At 40.1% G+C, this 22,735-nt stretch overlaps 1 protein-coding gene and 1 pseudogene across 2 annotated transcripts; one reads left to right on the top strand and one right to left on the bottom strand.

Moving 5' to 3' along the window:
• Positions 1–2,102: 2,102 nt before the first annotated feature.
• On the bottom strand, positions 2,103–4,459 carry LOC146461884 (spondin-1-like). Of its 2 annotated transcripts, none has more exons than XM_085086272.1 (2): positions 3,684–4,459; positions 2,103–2,976 (listed from the first exon to the last, which is right to left on the bottom strand). In XM_085086272.1, exons 1-2 carry the CDS (start codon positions 4,393–4,395, stop codon positions 2,801–2,803), a joined length of 888 nt encoding a protein of 295 aa, XP_084942398.1. In that variant the 5' UTR covers positions 4,396–4,459; the 3' UTR covers positions 2,103–2,800. The 2 variants fall into 2 exon arrangements, with proteins under 2 accessions (XP_084942398.1, XP_084942399.1); XM_085086273.1 differs by having other exon boundaries at positions 2,103–2,973.
• A 1,810-nt stretch (positions 4,460–6,269) lies between these two features.
• LOC146461883 (uncharacterized) lies at positions 6,270–8,783 on the top strand (annotated as a pseudogene).
• Positions 8,784–22,735: the final 13,952 nt, after the last annotated feature.

The following is a 22,735-nucleotide window of genomic DNA, read 5'->3' as shown; positions in this document are numbered from 1 at the left end:
CTTGCATTACCTGTTTGAGTTTATACAAAAACCAAATAAAAAACTTTAATGTGTACAAGAATAGCTATCAACCTAGGAATAACAGAATTTTACAACAAAATGAGCTTCTCAATTCAATTTATTGAATTAATGAGCCACAACTACGGTATTTAAAAGAAAATAGAAGAATGGCACAAAGCTTATAGTTGCAATTGACTTGAAATATTTCTCCTGTATTCAAACATCTCCAATGTGCATCTCCCTCAAACAGAACCTAAACATCAACAAAAAAAAAAACCACTCAATTTGACTAGAAAACGATGAAATCTAAAATATTTTGTAAATCCCTATAATTAAGGATTCGTTTTGGTCCGCAGTGTACCAGTTTGGAATGATATCTTTATTGTGCATATTATGTTACCGACCACATGAATTCACATAACGACACTGGCCTACCGTATTGTCCGTATTAGCTTTCAATTTGAATATTATCATGGTTACTTTAAGAAAATTGCTCCCTCCTCAGAAAACAAAACACATTACAAACAGTTAAGATTTGAATTCTCTTACCTCCTCGATTGACAGAGCCGTCGGAACAGTCGCCGTCCACCAACGGAGCAACAAATCTGCCATTAGAGCGGAACATCGCGCAGGATCGAAAAATAAGATGGCGCGTAGGAAAAATTTGAGGGCGACTTGTTGGCAATTAGCCTTCTCACTACCCGCCTAGATTAGCTATAGCTACTTGCGGGTTAGTGTTGTCTTTGAATTTTATGTTAAACATTTCATTTTTGAATAAACTTGAAACTTGAAACTTATCTAGTCAGTCGTACGTTTAAATTTCTGCCGGTCTCACCAATATAAGTGGCCTGGCAGTCGCAACATTTGATCTTGTAAACTGCTCCCTGTCTGCGGTTCGGTTCGTCTTTGTCCTTAACTTTCGTCAGTAGTTGTCGTAAAGTGGTTATAGGTTTGTGAGCTACACAGATATTGTAGGGTTGTAGAATCCGTGCGATAGTCTCAGAAGTGCCCCTTATGAAGGTATAGTTACAGTAGTTACGGGAGTCGCGTCGTTGTTTGTGACGTAAGGTTCAGTGTTCTTGTAAGTGTTACGTCTAACAAAGTCCTTGTTATAGTTGTTCTTATTGAAAACGTTGTCGAAGTAGTTGTTTTCGTCTGCGAGTCTGTCAGGTGAGTCACAAACCAGTTGTGCTCGCCTTGTTAAGGTCTGTATAGTCGTTGCCGTTTGTGAGAAGTAGGGTTGTAGGATGACTGGTCCAGTAGTCTGTCAGTATGTGTTGGTTTCCTGTAAACCGTAGTACCTAGTTTGTTGTCGTTGTTGTCTTTAATCTTTAACAGTCAGCGAAAGAAAAGCAAAGGCCCGAGAAGCGTAACAAAAGATGCGGCTTTGGAGCGCAAAAAATACAGAGCAGTGTTCATTGATTAAAATAAAGGCCACATGCAAATTTTAGGCATTTCTGAGTGAAATGAAAAATCTAACACTTAACATAAGGCGTTTCATTCGATGAAAGTCCTTCAGTGTTCTTGGAACTAGAACAATAACAAGGAAGAAGATGAAAGCATGATCTATATTTTATTCACATTCCATCACACACAGAAAGGTCAAAGTCTTCATGTTTGCATGAATCGTGCAATAAAAAAAAACATAAAAATCAAAACTTGTAAATTCCTTCAAACTATACAAGGAAGAACTTTCTATTAACTGTCCACAATTGTAGCTAGAAAGGGTCGTGCAATACTTCCGAACTTTGTCAAATCGTCCAAGGACTCCGGGAGGCGATTCGACTCACCAGATGTCATGTCGCGTTGCTATTCGTTAGACGAATGTAACTTTAAGCACAAGCTTTCTAAAAAACGAGAAAAGTTCATGTTATGGTATTGGTTACTCGGGTTTCCTTTGAATCTATCGCGCAAACGGCATTTTACTATCAAACATAGAGTGTCATTCATTAGACGAATGTTAGCGCAAGCTCTTTTTGCGATCTGACTTCTGGTGAGTCTAATCGAAGGGGGGGGGGGGGGGGAGTTGTTGAGGTAACATGGGCTTTTCTATTTCAGCTATCAACATAATTGATGGAGATGAGCACAAGCGAAAGAACAAGAAAATTTAGGAAAATTTTTATTGTTATGATTGTTTTCACATACACTTTCATGTCTCCCATGCAATGCCATCCTATCTGCTTGTGCTCTATACATACCGTTCGTAATTGAAAGCCGGATCTTCTATCGCCAGTATAAATAAAAGCCTATCCAAATGACAAATGACTTGTGGTTTACTCGCCCAGTTCTGAAAAAGATGTGGCACGTCTCATCGCTCGATTTTGTCGCTGTGTTCTTGCTAATGTTTTCAGAGTTTTGAACAAATTTATTAGCCGTTAATGCTCGGCAATATTTGTTCATGTGTCTTCTAAAACTTCCTTTCTTTCCCGGAATCGCAATCAGTAGACCGTGAATTCTTTCAGTCCATAAATTATGAGACAAATTGCATGAATGATTGGACTGAGAAGAGTACTAAATGCTTGATTTAACTGACCTGAGGCTTTCAAATCAGTTTATTTATCATTACATTCTACCATTATTCTTTCAATAACCTATAGCTAGCAACGTACTTTATCCGATAATATTATGATAATGACATTGAGACATTTGTCATTACATTCTACCATTATTCTATCAATAACCTATAACTAGCAACGTACTTTATCCGATAACATTATTGATAACGATATTAAGAAATACGCCAAGGTGGCTCGTTTTTATCCGTCTCATGATTTGCTTGATTTGTCTCACGATTATCCACTTATTGACTGTTACAGCAGTTGTAGCAATTGCAGCAGTTCCAGCAGTGGTTGCAACATCTCCTACCAATTTCGGGACAAAAGCACCTAATAGTGAGGCTGAGGCCGGCAAGTAAAGCACTGATTACTCCAAGAACTATTCCGACGAGTTCGCCATCGCTCAAGCCTGGGCTGGCTTCTAAGGGAAAAACATCTCAATTAGAAAAGAAAATCTCAATTAAATTAAGTGAAAATTTTACAATAAACTCATCCTACATATATAAAACAATTTTTAGCAGAAAGTTATTCAGTGTATAATTAAAACTATCTGTAAGTATATTTTTAAGTAACTGACTCATACACAAACCCAATTTTAGCCGATGATTAACGGCTATTTTATTATTAGAGACGTTCAGTAGTTATAGAAGCTTGGTTAGTAGCTTTTTTCTTTTTTTAAAAGTATTTATAAGATGGAATCATTGTAACATTGTAAGGGTTTCAATTCCTATATAGTCGTTATTCTCGATCATATAACGAGTAAATGTCAACGGATGTTGAGCAGCGATGAAAATCCTTTAATCCAGCGACAAGAGAACAACTTAGACAAAGCAAATGTGAGCAAGTATTGACATTAGGGAAGAATTCGCTTGAGGGCGAGATAATACAATTGAAATTATTGTTCACGCGTTTTTGCCCAAACACGTCTGCGACGAAGGCTCACTTCATTGTCGTGATCAAACTGAAGAAATAACCAAGGCGGCCTTTTAATTTATTTACTATCGCCAAGACATTGCCTAACCCTTGATTATAAAGGGTAGGATTTTTAGAATCGGTCTCAACTCATCCCATCCCCAAATAATTTGATATTTTCCGCGAAGAACTGGTTTCAGTATTTTGAGTACATACCTTGAGATGAAGAATCCGCTTCCTCGCAACAGACCCCAGAAAAACCTTCCTTACATGAACAACTCCCTTCGTTTAAACTTCCTCCATTACGACAGGTGAAGTTAGATATGCATGATTGTGATGTTCGCAATTTGGATGTGCACCTTCCCCTACGCTTTTCTTTAATTATCTTGTGGCGGGTGCTGAACTGAATGCCACTGAACACGTCACACGTCATCAGGGTACAAGCGCTCCATTGAGACCACGGGCTTAGCTTGCAGTTAACTGATGTGCGTGAACATGTTCGTGTTTTATGAAATGCAAGCATGCATGTTCCTCCACACTGTTCTTTTGTTATCCTGTGACGGCTGCTAAACTGAGTGCCAGGCATTTTACGCGAGGCCGAGGTTGTGGTACAAGCACTCCATTCCGACCATGAGCTTAGCTGGCAATTGACTAGCCGGGTGCTTGAGTAACACTGCCGTGTTTGGTGCAACGGCGATGAGCAAGCTGCTCCACCACAAGACGGATGTGATGTTATTGTTCTTAATCGACTTTGATTTCCGCGCTGTCCACACGAGTAAGCGCTGCACAAGCTCCAAGACGACCAAGAACTGACTTCACAATTGCGTATCGGGCATCGGCGGCGGCGGCGTCTTCGCCAAGCGTCAGAATGTTGAAAAACGATTAACGAAACTGGCAAAACCAAAAGCATGAATCTTGCGAAAAACATTTTGTTGCTTCTCACTTGAACGTGCTTGTTTTAAATTCCTTCCAGCTATAAATTGAAAGTGGAAGGTTGCATTAAGAATTCAGACAATCAAGCCACTCCCACATTTATACATCAATCAATCAATTACCTCACTAAAGTGAAAAGCTTTTATAACATAGCAATCATTACTCAGTATTGTTGTCGTTTTTTTCCATTTTAAATCTTAAACCAAGTCATCGATTCATCGGCGATTCACATTTCCTAGTTGAGTCGAAACGGTCGCTTAGAAGAGGAACTGGTATTTGCTTTTAAACTTATTTTCGTGGAGTACTTGAATCGGAAGGTCATGCGTCCTGATTTGAAGCGCTTAGCAACTAAGGAAATACAGCTTTGCACCTCCCTTTAAAGGGAGAGTTTCACGGTTCGGCGCATGTGCGAGCGATAACGTAAGCGCTGTCAAGCTAATTGTTTTTGGACCAATTAGAAGCAAGTTCACAACACCGGCGGGATACGGCGGGCAAGTCTTACAACTTGCTGGCATAAAAATAAAACTGTGAAACAAGTGAAACAGTGAAGTGAAACATGAAGGCTGTCCATGTGAAACACATGGGGATTTTTGCAGCGCTTTGTGCAAATGTCCCACGACATTCAAGAAATGCCAGAACTTATAAACTTATGCGAACGTATACGGTTTTATTTTTAGTACAATGTAAATATCCCGCGGCATCGACCTTTTTTATTATGCGCGGTTCGAAAGGCCGAGAAGCTCCCTCAGACTTACGTACTTAAATCGAGTATTTCATCAGCATTCAGTGATAAACTTACTATAGTGTGTTCGTTCCATAGCCTGATTTTATTAGACCAGCGAGAAGGCGAAGAACGAGATATCCGCAAGCTTCAAGAAGCGATGCGACCGTTTAGTAACAACAACACTGAGCGTCCTTCCGAGATGCTGGAATGCATTTGAGAAAACTCTGCCATGGTGGCAAATCAAAACTGCGTTTGCCATTCGCAATTACCATAATTTTAAAGATAAATGAATACCTTACAATAGATTTTATAGTTTGCCGCAAATCTTTTGTTTTTTTTTTTCTACTGGCCGCTATTCGGAGCCCGCTAATAGACGACTACAACAAACTCGCACATTTGATCACATATTTATTCGCTTCGCGTCTCAGTGTTGTACATTTTTTTCCATCCAAAGCAAAACACTGATGTTTGATGCTGTTAGTCCGTCGAATTCTCCGTTTTTGACAGTTGACTTCCAAATGAACAAACAGTGCGATTGAAATCTAGAAAACCCTCGCGAGTTCATCTAAAGCCAGTTGGTGACCTTTGCCATTTCCAGCCCGGGGTAGTCAATCGATAAAAATTGATATCAGAAAATCATTCGATAAATCGATATCTATCGATAAATTGAATTTAAACGATATCGACTTTATTGGTCAATCGATAAAATTCCTGAAAATTCGATACTCACACACCGATGAGGGAGCGTTTGATTGTGACTCTTTAAATTTAGATTTCAAAGGCAGCAATGAAATGATTTGTTGACAAACAATATACAAGAGACCAAAGAGACTGCATTATGATTTTCTTCCTGTTTTTTGTTGTTCGATTAACCGGGTTCGATCACAAACGTAAATTATTTTTCCTTTTCCGGCTTCTCGGCTTTAAGGTTGTCGTTTAAATTTTCTCTTTTTCCTTTGTTCTGTTGGTTTTGAAACCTCGTTTTAACCTAAGAAATATGTGGAACAAGAAGTGATCAATATCAGGAATGATTCAAAAGTATTTGCATGACTAGCCTCCTAGAGCTCGTCACGTGATTAGCCTCCTACGCAGACGTTCATAGGGCTCGTCCCACGTTTCTCCCCCACGTGGGGGAGAAACGCGTGATGGGCCCTGCGAACGTCTGCGTAGGAGGCTATCACGCAATCAGATCATATCCGCCTACGTAGAAGGCTATTGCATATTTATAATTCAATAGTAGAGTTATCGATAAAATTATCATCAATAACATTTGATAAAATAAACTAAATACATCTTTTTTTTAAGGAAAGGATTATACAAAGAGTTGTAAAACTCATTAGTCTTACTTGTTTTGCCTCCAAATCTAGAGTCTCGGCCAATTTTTCGTCAACTCTGGACTTGCATGGCCATTAGTTCCTTGAAAGGCTTGCCTCAATCCAGACAACTGATACAGGGTGTCCATGCAGTTCCTATTTTTTCCTATTGTTTCCTTTTTTTGAGCACATTCCTATTTTCTCCTATCTTTTAAATGAAACCTCCTATTTTTCCTATTTTTTAGCTGGTGAAGCCAATGTGTGTTACAAAATTGAAAATGAAATTATAGTTATGTGTTTCAGACGAAGATTCAGGATAAAGCAAGTAGTAAAATATCATTACCTTATATTTGTAAAATACCGGTATTCCATTATGCTTTCGGCAAGCCTTTCGAGGAATATGGGAAGGACATTGAACAGCTGTATGTGGACATCCACTCCCTTTTCAAGTATAGTGAAGCAAGACTAGAAGACTATCACACTTTACAAGCTGCAATGGGTGTGGATGCACAACTTCCAAAAGCATACAGAGGTGAGATGGCTTAGTTTGGGTCCTTGTGTGAAACGAATTTTGGAGCAGTGGGATTGCATCTGCAACTTTGTGAAGGACCTGGGAAAAGATCCCAAAACAGCCCCGAAGAGTGCTTCTTACAATAGAGTGGCGGCGATGCTGACTGATGAAGAAGGGAAGAAAACAAAGGTTGGAATTTATCAGTAACGTTTCACCCATTTTTGAAGATTTCTTCACCATTTATCAGAAGAGGTGCCCACATGTTCACATTTTCTATGATAAAATGTCTGAGGTCTTGTGCAAGCTTATGGGTAGATTCCTAAAGAAAGAAGCCTATGAGAAGAAGTTTGGAAGTGACCTTGTAAGTATTGACTGTAGTGCAAACAATCAGCTACCTGATTCGGATATTTCAATTTGGAGATGCAACTAAGAAAGCTTTAGCTCAACTCAAGCCAGAATGCCGAAAGTCTGTACTTCTTGGCATCCGTGCATTTTATAGCACATCAGTCACATATTTACAGCGTCATCTCCCTCTTCAGAACACTCTCTTGAAAGCATTAGGATGTCTGAATCCTCTGAGGGGAAAAAAGGCAAGCAGTGTGAAGGAAATTGCAACAATGGCAAAAAAATTGCAACCTCAGTTGGATGTCAGCAATGTTTAAGATGAGTGGCATGTTTATTCTGTTGATCAAGAAGTTGCGCAGTTAGAAAAAGGGCAACGAGTGTTCCATTTCTGGCGAGCTGTATTCAGTCTTAAGTCTCTTGATTGGACTGGGCCACGATTTTCAGCTCTTCCAAAAATTGTCAAATCAGGGCTTATTCTTGCACAATCGAATGCTGAGTCAGAAAGAAGTCTTTCAGTGAATGCCCGTATTGTGACACAGGAACAGACACTTCTTGGAGAAAGGACCATTGTTGGCCTTCGAACTGTGAAAGATGCTGTCAAATTTCACGATCCTGAGAACTGCAGACCAGAGTAAAACTTCCCCTGACAGATGGCCTTTTAACTGCAGTGAGATCTGCACATATGCATTATAGAAAGCGGCTCGATGAAGAGGAAGCTGAGAAGAAGAAAAGGGATGCTGAAGATAAATTGAAAGCTGAAGAGGTGGAAAGAAAAAAGAGAGAGCAAGAGAAGCTAAGGCGAGAGACCGGATCGTTGAAAGAAAAGGGAGAGAGCCTAGACAGAAAGGAGCAGGAGGTAATGGAAGAAGTGCAAACAGCTGATGAGCTGTTGTTAGAAAGCACAGTTAAGTTACAGACTGCCCTATCTTCAGGTTCAAAGATTGATTTACAAAGTGCGAAAGTTGCATGTCTCATGATAGAAACAGCAAAATCAAATCAGGCACAGGCAAAGAGGAAGCTTGAAGCAGTGAGGGAAAAGCAAAAGGTGGTTAACACACACAAGCAGAAATTGCTGGACAAGGCACTACTAACTGGTGTTTCTGCTCCACCATCAAAGAAAAGAAAGTCAAATTAAAGGATATGAACAGTCGTTTTATAGCAGGAGGTGTTCACTGAGGATTTTGTTGTGTTTGCTATTTGTAACATCATTTTAAACAAAATGATTTGTTGATAACGCAATAAGAGATTTAAAAAAGAATAACTTATAAAACCAAAATGCTCGCTTTGTCGTATTAATGTTTATCATTGTTATGGACTAAAGTGGTTGATTGGGATAGCTGATGGGGTGCAGGGAGGCTATCTTTGTCCATCAAAGTACTATTGATTCTCCTATTTTTTCCTATTTTTTAAATCAAAGTTTCCTATTTTTCCTATTTTTTTCAATCCTGAGTTTCTTATTTTTCTATTTTTTTGAACAACCACGCCACTGGACATCCCGCTGATACTCAAAAAATCACGAAAATCTTTCCCTTTAAAGACTGCGTGAAAAAGCAACGAGCGTGCGATTGTGTTACATCAGCAAATAAATAAAACAGTGGAATAATCAACCAGGGATCTGTATCGGATAATTTTCAAATACAACACATGCTGAGTAATACTAAAAGTTTGTAGAAAAGATGAATCAATTTTTATCGTTTAACGAACAGGGAAGTTGTTATAAGTGTCTCTGCGAGCTCTTTAATATCTTTTGGTGTTTCCGTTTGGAAAATTTGAACGATAATTCAGTTTCAATAAATTCGATATTTATCGACAAAATCGATAGCCCTGATTCAAAAATCGATAATTATCGATTACTCACAACGAAATCTTTTATCGATTTTTATCGAATACTATCGATTATCGATATTATCGATTGACTACCCCGGGTTTCCAGCGAAAGCAGATGTGCCGCGAAATCGTTGTCTATTTTAAACTGACTTATCCCTTTAGCTCTATTCCATCACAAGAACACTGACAGGTGCTAAAAAGATCCCGGACAGACCTGTCAGAGCCAAGAGTGGGGAATAGTCACTGACGAAGAGGAGCAGCGTAAAAGGTGGGCAGACCACTTCAGGGAACTCCTGAACAGACCACCGCCGAGCGAGATTCCAGACATAGCACCTGCCGACACACTTTTGGAGGTTGATGAGAGCAGCCCAATTAAAGAGGAGGTCAAGAGAGCCATCAGACATCTGAAGAATGGAAAGGCAGCTGGTCCAGATGGCATACCACCAGAAGCCATCAAGGCAGACCTGGAAACCTCGGCTGACATGTTATACAACCTCTCTGGTAAGATCTGGGAAACAAATGAGATACCAGATGACTGGAAAGAAGGCTATTTGATCAAGCTCCCAAAGAAGCGAGATCTGAAGGAGTGCAAGAACTGGAGAGGCATCATGCTGTTATCAACTGCTGGAAAAGTGTTGAACAGGATAATCCTGGAGAGACTGAAAGCAGAGGTGAATGACCGTCTGCGAGATGAACAGGCTGGATTTCGGAAGGAAAGGTCATGTACGGATCACACAGCCACCTTGAGGATCATTTTGGAGCAGTCTCTCGAGTGGAACTCTCCCGTATTTGTGACCTTTGTGCATTATGAGAAGGCCTTTGACAGCATTGATAGGGTTGTGTTGTGGAAACTGTTACATCACTATGGCATCCCTGAGAAATATATCCTTCTCATACAGAAGAGCTATGAGAAATGCACCTGTAGAGTTATCCACAATGGAGTACTTTCTGAGCTTTTTGAAATGCTGACAGGAGTGCGCCAGGGATGCCTGTTGTCGCCCTTTTTGTTTCTGCTATCCCTCGACTGGATAATGCGGCACACGACAGAGGCAAACCGTGATGGCATACAGTGGACCCTCACAACCCGTCTGGAAGATCTGGACTTCGCCGATGACATTGCCCTCCTCTCCCATAACCATCAGGGCATGCAAGCCAAGGTAACGCGGCTTGCAAAGATCTCAGCTAAGACGGGCCTTAGATCAGCAAATCCAAGACAAAGGTGATGAGGGTTAAGACCAGGAACGTAGATAACATCAAGCTGGATGGAGAAGCAATCGATGAAGTGGAGGACTTCACATACCTTGGTAGCAACATCAGCAAGGATGGTGGGTCTGATCGGGATATAGTGGCAAGGATTGGGAAGGCAAGAACTGCTTTTGCAATACTGAGGCCTGTATGGACATCAAAGGTGATGTCCAGAAAGACCAAGTTAAGGATATTCAACACCAACGTGAAGTCTGTCCTGCTGTATGGTTCAGAGACATGGAGGGCAACCAAAGAAACCTCCAGAAAACTGCAGTCCTTTGTCAACAGCCTGAGGTCCATCATGGGCATCCACTGGCCAGAGGTCATAAGGAACGAAGAACTGTGGGAAAGAGCTGAACAGGAGAGAATCGACACCCAGATAAGAAGGCGCAAGAGGGGTTGGATCGGGCACACGCTCAGAAAACCTACAAGCAATATATCCAGGCATGCACTGAGATGGAACCCACAGGGTAAGAGAAGTCAAGGTCGCCCCAGGAACAGCTGGAGGAGAACAGTAGACGATGAGGTGGGCAAGGCAGGCTATACCTGGAGGGAGCTTGAAAAGCTAGCCCAAAACAGATCGAGATGGCGGGCTGCAGTTTCCATGGACCTATGCACCACTGGGAGTAGCAGGGAATAAGTCAAGTATCCCTTTACCAATTTTTCCACGGTTGGTGGGCGTATCTTAATTGTTAACCACACAGGATTTCGCAATCCACTCCACTCTGTCCGCTTTAACTTCTGTGCTTCCAGCGAGTCCACAGAACGTCCCATCGCCGGTCGGCCGCGACGTCTCCTTCGACGATCGAGAAAAATGTCGTTTTCGGATGCTAAAACACTTTTAACTTTACAAAAATCGAACTTATATTTACAACAGGAAGCAAAGATAACAAAAAGTGAAGAACGAAGAGCGGATGATCCAAATTCGGGCACGATTTCAACAGATTGTTCCACCACAAGCTCACGCCGAATTTAGTATCGACCCGTACAATTTATTTTTGTGCCGGTCTGCTCGCCTGTGCTTGACCGTGAACATCGGCCTTTAAGAATGCCGCTATAAAAAAGTAACTAAACAACCTGCTCACATAGGTCAAACAAACACAGCTCTTAAAAATCTAATCAAATCAATTTTCGTCTCTCCGACTCATCACTTGAAGAAAAATAAGCGATGTGTCTTATTTGTAAATAATGAAACTTTTACACAGTCACGCCGACAAACTTCCGATAATCAAAAGCTCATCTTCGCCAAGTCTCGGCTCAACTCCCCCAGCAAAACACAACAATGGGCTTTTGTTTAGGAATGGATAGGCTCGATTTCCGCCGCTCCTTCGGGTCTGGCTTTCCTCCCAAACAGCAGCTGGTAATCGAGCCTATACAATGGACCATTTCCGAATTGTTGTAACATGCTTGCGGCCAACGGCTAACGGCAGAAATGACCACAGGACCATGTTACCCTACATTTGCCACTCGCTTTTTTCATTTTCTCAGAAAAATTGAGTAGTTTTGCCTTAGCATCAAAGGCCAGAATTGTCTTGTACTATTTTTATCTATGTACTTTTTTTTCGAGAAAAAAATAAACCTGAATCTCACGTTTGCCGTTTGCCGTAAGCGTCGTGCTTGTGCACCTATCAATGTTAAGCCGCTGGGGGGGAGGCCGGGCAAAGGCGGGGGATTTGACGTAAGAAGTCTGCCCGCGGTAGGGACTTTTGATCATTTGCCGAGTCCCGGGCATTCCTAACAACTTACGTTTATTGAGGACCCACCAGGATCTAGATTATTCCGTTTTGAGACCACAAAGTTGTCATAATCTGTTTTAATGTATGCCGAAAGAATATGATCTAAATTTAATCATCGAGCAAATTATACATTTTCTGACATAAAGTGCAATATTTTTCCGGAGTGTATTTTTAGGGCAGACATAAGTCAAGCGCGCTATAAATCACCTTGAGACACGGTTAGAAGAAACATAAAAAAGACAACGTAAGCTTGAGAGTGAAACCCCGAAGAAAAGCGATCGCACGAGTGTTATTGTCAACACAGTACAATACAGTACAATAACAAATGCATTAATTATGGTGAATCTTGAAGAATTTGTATGTTCATGGAACTACCATAGTAAACGGTAGCTCTCTATTGGCTTAAATTTACTTTAGGGTATTATAATATTTGTAAGAAAAAAGTTGAGCCGAGTGAGGGAGTTTTATGTGTACAAAATTATCAGATCCCGTGGCATTTGGCGAGCGGTCCTGTTGTGACGAATTGTCTCATTTCCCCTATAGTCTGCGATACCAGATACACTAATTGTTTCGCGATTTTTCGAAGAGGCTAAAAGAACCCGAAAATTGAGTCAAACATTTGTACCGGAAAAAACAAGTTAACTTCTAGACGAAAGCAAAATACACACGCACTTTTCCATAGAAGAAACACCAGACTGGTCTCGCAGAACATATTTTGTGTGTGTTTCGCGGGCGAGCGAAAACGCGAGGTGAACGCGCACTACGAGTCACGCGCGACAGGAGTGGTGAGAAGAAAAGAATATACATGTATATGCATACCTCTTTCTTGCTCCATCGTATTAACGATGCTACAGCAAACTGAACAAGGAGAAACAACCTTCAGTCTTGTAGGAAAAATTTATTTCATGTTATTTTAGAGCATGTATGTAAGAGAGATTATTCACCGTTCTGATCGATACAAATTGACCGATAGCTGGTTGCACTGGTTACTGCATTGTCGCATCATACATTTAAGGTAGATTCCAACCATTCTGATGGATAAACATAACATAACCCATTATTGTTTTTCAGTAATGTTACATCAGACCGTGTGAGGTGTGCCACCCGCCGTTCTGATGGATCGGAAAAATTAAGGGCCGAGTTGCTACGTTAGCATTTTTTATGTTACATCAGACCGTATAAGGCGTGCCGCCCGCCGTTCTGATGGATAAAAAATTAAAGGCTGAATTGCTGTACTAGCGTTTTTTATGTTACATCAGATCGTATGGGGTGTGTCACCCGCCGTTCTGATGGATAGAAATTATAAAGCGCTGAGTTGCTGTATTAGCGTTACTTATATTATGTTAAATGAGTTCACGACACCGAGATCAACCATGACACTGGCTGTGCATTCTTTTTTCATTTAATTATTTTTACGAGTTTGCTTCAGTCACTTCCTTCATTACTTCACCAGCTGTATAGTTTCGGGTCCTTTATTGCTTGTTTATAAAATACTGACCTTACTGATAAAAGTGTTCTATATAGTCCCCTCATAATGTGAAAATACAGAACTGAATGCAAGGCTGGCACTACGGCAAAGGGCAGATTTATTAGTGGCCAATATTTCGACTAATAGAATTAGTCTTCCTCAGGGCCAGAGCTATACTCATAATTGGTTTTGGTCTGGTGTGAAAATAGATTTACAATTTGAACATTTCGAACAAAAAGTGAATTTGTCGTGCCCCCTGTTCTGAAAGTGGGTATGGATTGTTGCATTTCATCGTAAGTTTAGGATTGAAATTTTGAGGGCCGCTCTCCTACACTATGTTATGACGCCTACCCCCGGAACAATAACCCGGATGATGTACAATGCAAGATCATGCAAAATTGTGGTTGTCTAGCCAAATGCTCTTCTGTGATAACTTATGTCTTCTTGGCTAAGCGAGCCTTACCTTGGTTCTTTCTCTTGTATTTCCTTTGTTTCAATGCCCACCATTTCGCACAATTAACACGCGAAAATTCCTTAGGAGAAGAATACGTCTCTCATTTTTTGTCTTCGCATTTGTCTGGCCTCCCTGTCATTAGCGGCCCTTAGCAATCGTTTCCTTTTGTTTCTTGCTTTGCACATCTTCCTTTTTTTCCTCAAATGAACTTCCACGCGACTTTCGTGGCATGGTCGATCACAATCTTGGAAGGGCGCGCTTTCCTCTCGTTCCCGCTAAACAGTACCATAATATAATTCCGCGATCGCGTTTCAAGATGCTTGTATATGTGTCCGCGTTTCCACACAGTGACACTTATTATCCAAATTCGAATAGACAGCAGCTTATCGCAAAACAATAGAAACATTAGCTGGGAATGTTTTGTTCCGGAAGTGATTGTACAACTAGTAGATCTAATTACTAAAGGCCCGGTCTAAAGGATGGCTATTAGTTTCCGAGCTTTGTGCACAGGACACAGAGGAGTCACATCTGACGAAATTCAGGCTTATATTTTTTTCACCATGCAATTGCAGCGAAATTCGCGAAAATCGATCTTGTTAATTCATTACAAAACAAAGTACGTGGCCAAACAAAGCGTCATATGATCTTGGTATTTTGCCAACGCGTCCCTCTTATATAATTAAAGGTATACATATTTTTTGATCGGCATGATCAACAATTGCACGGAACCTCTCATTAGATGGTACGTACATAAGTACCGGCATGCCACAGACTTATTTAATTCGAATTTATTCTCGCCATCTTCTTATATGAGGATTAATGCGGTAATTTTGTATCGAGTGACGATATTCAAAAACACTGTCCAGATCGCAAAGAAAGAAGTGAGAATAACATCAGCTCAAGAAACCACAAAGATAAAAATCTCTGCGCGGATTTGTACTTAAAGTAGACCTCATCTGCATCCCCTCATGTTACCGGCCACTGTTGACAAGCCGGACACAATATCAAATGTCGGAGATACTCATGATTGGCTCAACGGAGCGAATGCACTAATTACATTTCGCACCTACAAAAATCCAGGTAATCCGCTTAGGGGCGGACCATTAGAAATCACGGGAGGGGGGTAAAAAGTTTTCAGTGGATGAATTTTTTTTTAGTCCAATTTGTCTGCATGAATTTCTTTTCGACGTGGAAGCTCTGCACGATTTTTTTTTTCGACAGGACTTCTTTTAATATTAAAGGCATACAAAGCTCCGCACAGTTTAATAGGCCTTATCACGGTTTTCGACGCCATTTTGACGAGTAGGCAAACAGGCTTGAAATAACAGTGTTTGTATGGAAATCCGATGTCAAATAATTTTCATAAAACATCGCTTCTGAAAAATTCATGAATTGGAAACTTTTGGCACTAGAAAAAGGAGTTAAAGAAAAAAAAAATTGGAGGGATGTAGCTGTGCCAGAGCGTCCAGTCGTGTTTTGAAGTTTCCATACATTTCCCTGTATTTTTTTCCCGCGAACAAAACACGACTGGACGCTTTCTGGCATAGCTACACCCCTCCAGTTTTTTTTATTACAGTGCCGCTTAAGGTGACACTCTCTTTGGAGTCTCGATTTTCGCGAAATTCAAGTATCGCGATTATCGAGAAGGAAATGAGGTACTAAATGTATCGCACCTCATGACTCGAGGCATCCTTTTTTCTAGATCTGCTTCGTAGTGTTGGTCGGTACCATTTTTTTAATTACAGTTCAACTCAAAAGCGAAAAGCGTGAGAAGTTCGAAGGCAATATAGTACGTATATTCATTGTTTCTCGGTCGAAGATAAAAACGTCTTGTCCAATCGACAAATGGATCGTGCTTCAAAGAGTTCACAAAGCATACAACAATTTTCACAACAACCGTGCCATTCCCACCCGATACCTGAAAAAAACGCTAACACTCATTCTCAACGAAAATTATTTCCAATTCAATGGAAGGAACTACATTGCTCGCAAAAAATTTCGGACGATTTTAATTTCGGACAAAAATAGTGTCCGAAAATAAAACCGTCCGAAATTTTAAGCGTTCGAAATTTTTACGGTATAGTATAAAACTTTAAAAGTACTTTCTGGGCGACGGCATCACTTATTCAAAGCCAATATACCTGATATGGCTTGAATTCGGATTAGGCGGCCTTGCTCAGTCGTTCTTTTTATCACTGGAAAGGAAAATATTTGAGACACTGCTTGAGGCATAAGCTTGATTGAGTTTGTGTTGTTATCTTGTTGGTGTATCCGGCTGTAAAACCTTGAAGGTACAGTAAAACTATCATTTTCACAGATTTTATTTCAGTCTAATTCATGTTTTTTAGTCGTAAATTTACTTAAGCCATGTTTCATCGCAGTGTCCGAAATTTTTGTCCCAAATTTGTCCGAAATGAGGGAAAAAGTGTCCGAAAATTAAACGTCCGAAATAAAACGTCCAAAATTTTTTGAAGGTAATGTACCTCCAAATCCACGGTACTGCCATGGGCACAAAAATGGCCGTTGCTTTTGCAAACATTTTTATTGCCGACATTGAAACAAATTGATAGCCAAAGCTTCGCCGTAAAACCTACAGTTGGGAAACGTTCCATTGACGATATCTTACCGCTGTGGGACACCAGTAATTAATGCGATATAGAACGGTTCATCGAACAAGCAAACTCATATAATCCAACAATCAAATTTATGGCTGAAATCTCAAATGCTGGGACTATATTTCTGGATAAGGTTGTATACAAAGGCAATCGATTCCATCACCATTCCATACTGGATATTAAAACGCATTCCAAGCCGACTGAAACCTTTTGTCAATACACGCATTTTTCCTCTAGCCACCCACCAGGACTCAACAAAGGCCGATTTGTTAAAGGTGAAGCCCTAAGACTCATACGAACAAACTCCTCAAAAACAACATTTGAGAAAAATATTAAAAAGTTTAAATCACGACTCCTTGTTAGAGGCTACCCAAATAATCTGATTAAAAAAGTTATCAGATGTCAAAGTTATAGAAAGGTAATTAGCCTCCCACGCAGACGTTCTTAGGGATTCGTCACGCGTTCCTGCCCCATTCGATAACTTAATCGGGACTTACTGAACCTCTGCTTAACGTCCACGTACTTCCAGTACAACGGAAAGCACTACAAACAGTTACACGGAACAGCTATGGGCTCACCAGTCTCTGTTGTTGTAGCAGAAATTGTCATGCAGAACATCAAGGAACAAGCCCTAGCAACCTACAAACGGACACTACCGCTCTGGTTACGGTTCCTACTGGACGACACCTTTACAGCAGTACACAAAGACGAAATCGACGATTTTCACGAACACCTTAACAGACAAAACGCTGACATACATTTTACTAAGGAGATCGAAGAAAATGGTAAAATACCTTTTCTAGACTGCTTAGTTACCCGTGACAACAACGACAACAAACTAAGTACTACGGTTTACAGGAAACCAACACATACTGACAGACTACTGGACCAGTCATCCTACAACCCTACTTCTCACAAACGGCAACGACTATACAGACCTTAACAAGGCGAGCACAACTGGTTTGTGACTCACCTGACAGACTCGCAGACGAAAACAACTACTTAGACAACGTTTTCAACAAGAACAACTATAACAAGGACTTTGATAGACGTAACACTTACAAGAACACTGAACCTTACGTCACAAACAACGACGCGACTCCCGTAACTACTGTAACTATACCTTCATAAGGGGCACTTCTGAGACTATCGCACGGATTCTACAACCCTACAATATCTGTGTAGCTCACAAACCTATAACCACTTTACGACAACTACTGACGAAAGTTAAGGACAAAGACGAACCGAACCGCAGACAGAGAGCAGTTTACAAGATCAAATGCTGCGACTGCCAGGCCCCTTATATTGGTGAGACCGGCAGAAATTTAAACGTACGACTGACTGAACAAGTTTCAAGTTTCAAGTTTATTCAAAAATGAAATGTTTAACATAAAATTCAAAGACAACACTAACCCGCAAGTAGCTATAGCTAATCTAGGCGGGTAGTGAGAAGACTAATTTACAAGAATTAACTACAGTTTACAGAAATCTATATGAACACAAACGAGCAACTAGAAATGGTGATATCAACAATCACATTGCTGAGCACCATTTACAAACGAACCACAGAATCGACTGGGACTCTGCCATTACCACAGTACAAATTACTATTAACGACTCACTCTGGAAAGCTGGTTTACTATCTTAGAACAAACGCCACTCAACCGTTGCCTACAACTACCTGCACCATACAAACGACTTATTGACAACAACAACGAAAGAGACAAACAATAGACATTTTACTAACAATAGACCCACGGATGATCATAATTTACGTACTTATGACGTGACTCCTGGGTTCAAACCATTTACAATCATACTTTCTATCTGCCTTAGCAGATTCCTTCACTTCAAATAAACCGTCCACCCGCCTCTAGCTTCGCAAGGTTTTTGCGAGTCATATATTTCTAGTTTCTTAGGGCGATTAAGATATCTGACTGAAATAAACCGTCAGGTGCACCTGCACCCGTTAAGTGCTTCCCGCCAGAAGCTTTCAACGATTGGCCACAATGGGTGAAATAAAATTTGTTTCTGGTCCAAGTGAAACGCTTTCAGTCTAGACTTTTACAAATCTCCTTCCGTTATGTCAGTTGATTGACTGGGGGTCCGTTTGTCAAACTTTTGAAGAGTTTTCGGGCTCGAAAAGTACTTTTCAAATCTGTTTCTATCAATTGGTAGTAGTTTTTCGTATAAACTAGCTCAATGTGTTTCTTAATCTTGTAAATTTTAGTGAAAGTTTTCAACGTTTAACCTTCTACTATTGCCCGGGAATGGAATTATTTATTTCTGGGCAAGGAAAGAATTCCTCTCTGTTGCCCCGTGCGCTCAGGATTTGAGCCCGCGTTCTCGAGCAATTTTAGCGGTATTATTACCCATAATGCTATGCGAGTAACCCTGTGTCTTTCTCTGTAAGCCGACGTCAAAATGGTGGGTTTTTAAGAAAACATACCCAGTAAACATCCCTTTCCATCGCATCCTTCTTTATCTTTATAGCATTATATATTTTTTCAGACAAACGAGAGATGCTCGTTCTTTTATCTTATAGGTCTATTTACTTGCAAAACTGTTGCCTTACTCGAATAGTGAGGCGAACAAAATTATGCTCGTGACCATTTAAGCTAAGAATTTTCGTAGCCATCACTGAGTGTACGAATTGACATTACTGTAAAGGTTAAAACTCCGTGAAGCATTTCTGACCCATGTTTATGGTAAAAATTCTAAGTTATCTGTTGAGGGCAAGCGTACGGCATAGATGCACTTTCTGCAGATGCGCATAAAGTCTTGTTTAGTATGCTGATAAATTCTCCATCTTTATATGACTATTGTCGAGCAAGTATTCTAATATTGAAATCATAGCCACTTGTAGAAGATACCCCAAGAATGTTTGACTTGGAACTTTATTTTTGTTGTGATCTTGTAACAGACGATTCGATTATTTTGTCAGTTTGATTTATTCAATCCTCTTTACTAGTTCTGATAGTTTGTAATTATGGTTGACTTTCTTCATATTTCTCACGTGTTTGCTTGCTGTAGTGATGTAGGTAGCTGCAGGGCACTCCAGTTGCTTGATATGTATATGTGTTAGCAATTACCCATGCTTGCTGAAATTTTACAAGTGACTATATTCCCTTCATATGAAAGGGCCCTTTCCTCAAACCCTTACCTAGAAAAGCAATTAGAACAACTGAGTTTGTGTCTTATTCACACCACTTCTTGTAGTGACTTACTTGACGCATATGTTACATTTGTAATGTATTTTTTTTACAAACAAACAAAGGCATTTACATTTACATTTATAGGTGAAGGTAAAAGCTCACGAGCTTCGTGGCAAGAAGAAGGAAGAACTTCTAAAACAGCTTGATGAACTCAAGACTGAGCTCTCAGCATTGGAAGTTGCTAAGGTGACAGGAGGAGCTGCTTCCAAACTTTCTAAAATGTGAGTTGCAATCGTGCATTTCAACGTTCCTGAAACCCATCTGGATAGTTGACGGAATGGCCAATATTAGCTTTTATTTGAAAATTTGCTCGTAAGCACTTTCTGAACTGCAGGGGTACATTTCAGAACCCCAAATGTCAATTAGTCCTATAATTTTGAAATGTCTGCCATAACAATAACTAAAAGCTAACTGTCTGTGTAATTGGTGCTTAACCCTAAATAGCAACTCTCTATAGAGAGGTCCTTAGACCTAATGGCATGATTCATTGCTTAAGATGAGTGTAAAATTATGCTACATTCTGGATTCATTGTGTTGCTGATGCAGAATGTAGCAGTTAAGGATTAAGCAACAAACGAATTATCATTTTGGCCTAAGCACTTTACCATACCATTTTGGAGCCCTGATTATACAGGTGGTTAGCTTTTAGTTGTTCTTATGGCAGATGTTTCACAATTATAGGACTTCTATGGTTTCCAAATTTCCCCTGCTGCTTTCTGAAAATCTTAACTAACCATGTGTGGCATCTGAGATCCATCTGCAGCTGCCTTCTAATGGCACAACTGTGGGGAAACAAATATTCTCAAATATTCTGTTGACTGTTGATGGCATATCATCAGTATGTGCCAGTGCATAGCTGTAGCAGCACTGTACATAGTCTTGTAATCAGATACCTCAGGGTATTTTATATCAGGCAATTATGTAAGACAAACCAGAACCAGCAACTTTTGTGGCCAACGAGGTTTCAGAGTTCCCGTAGAAATTTTCCTAGTTTATTGACTATAATTTTTCTTTACATTACAGCATTAGTATTTCAAGAATAACAATTGTTTCCCAAGTATTATGAATCTTCTTTTTCTGTTAATGCGTCTTTTTCGGAAAGATTTCCAGAGAAATGTTCAACATTCAATTCACGTCGGACATTACAAAGAGAAATTCGAATGTTCATTTCATTTTCGGAAATACTGGTCACGCATGACGTGAATTGACTGTAATATTATTGTTGGCTTGTTGTGGAAAACTAGAGTTCTCCTCACAGAAATGACACCCTAAACTTTCATTTTGTTGAAAAATTACTGCCTTTTTTGTGCAAGAGAAGGTCAGTTGTCATTTTCAGAAAGCCAGCAATGACCTTGGAATGCATTGAACGACATTCCAACTATTTTGCCTAAATTTTCTACAAGTTCTGTTCACAGAAATGACACCCTAAACTTTCATTATGTTGGAAATTACTGCCTTTTGTGTGGTGCAAGATAAGGTCAGCAAGCATTTTCAGAAATCCAGCAATGGCTTGGTAAACAATGAAGAACATTCTACTTTGCCTAAAATTTTTTTTTCTGGGTGCCCCTGATTAAGAAGGTGGACATGTAAAACAGAGCTGACAAGCCTTTGGCTCTCTTAAAAAAGCTAGTATAACTGATAACATTTGTTTTTTTGTTTTTTTACAGAAAACTTGTTCGAAAATCCATTGCTCGAGTGTTAACTGTCATCAGCCATTCTCAGCGTGAGAACCTTCGCAAGTTCTACAAAGGCAAGAAGTTCAAACCTCTTGATCTGAGGCCCAAGAAGACCCGTGCCATGAGACGTGCCCTTACCAAGCATGAGGCATCCCTCAAGACCAAGAAACAGCAGAAGAAGCTTACACACTTCTCACTGAGAAAATATGCTGTCAAGGAATAAATCAACTGACTGACAATAAAAACGTTCTGTAGATAAATATTTTGATGTGTTGATTCCTGTGTTTTCAGCCGTTCTTACTCCATGTATCCCGACAAAGCAATGCCTTTTTCCATCTTTGCTGTATGGGTAAAACAAGAACTGGAAAAGCCATGTTTTTTGCAGGCTACTTTCCATAGGGTGTCATTTAGTTAACCAAGGAAGTGGGGAGATTTCCAATTCTTTGCACTTTAAATTCAAACCCTCAACAAGCAAGGCTTACAACTAAGGTTAAGCTGTGTAGGTCACATTCATAGTTTAATGACCCCTCTCCCTGTCAGTTGTGTAACAAAATACTGCACAGCAGATTTTATTTGAATGGCTGCTCAAGAAGATTTTGCAACTTTTTATGATTTTGAAAAGTAAACTTAGAGCCATATTCAAGGGTGGAATCCTGGAATGAGAAGTAGATACAGAGGAACCATGTTTGACTGATCACAATGCTTACTAGAGGTTGTTAAGTTTGACTACCCATCCAACCAGGATTTAAAAAGAAATTTAATGAATGAATTCCAAATATTCATAGCACTTTACATGGGAATAGTTTATATCTTTTGTGGCTGACACCTGCTGTTTGTCATTTTTTATCTCCTGAATGGTTGGAGATGCACTTGTGGTGCACTAGAGCTCATAGTAGACATGTTCCAATAAATATAGAAGTGCATGCTGGAAAGTACATTATGTCAGCTAGAGGGAAGGGTTTCTTTTTATTGGTGTTTCTTTTGCCCTAACCTCAGCTCTTTTGGTGTTTGTTTCGCTCTCATGGCTGTAAAAGTATGGTCAATTGGCAACTAATTAGGTGTGGAGTGTTCTCAAAGCAGAACTACTGGTACTCATTTAAGTGGGAATGAATGTTGACAAAAACTGTCAGCAGTGTTTTGAGTTGAGATATGGGGCATAAAGTGAAAATCCATGGTACCACATTTTACAGGTGCAGCCAGTGGAAT

Source organism: Pavona decussata, unplaced genomic scaffold (assembly GCF_977016875.1).
Source record: "Pavona decussata unplaced genomic scaffold, jaPavDecu1.1 SCAFFOLD_193, whole genome shotgun sequence".
Classification (NCBI taxonomy): Eukaryota; Metazoa; Cnidaria; class Anthozoa; order Scleractinia; family Agariciidae; genus Pavona; species Pavona decussata.
The sequence above is the reverse complement of the archived record's forward strand: the minus strand, read 5'-3'. Positions and strand labels throughout refer to the sequence as shown.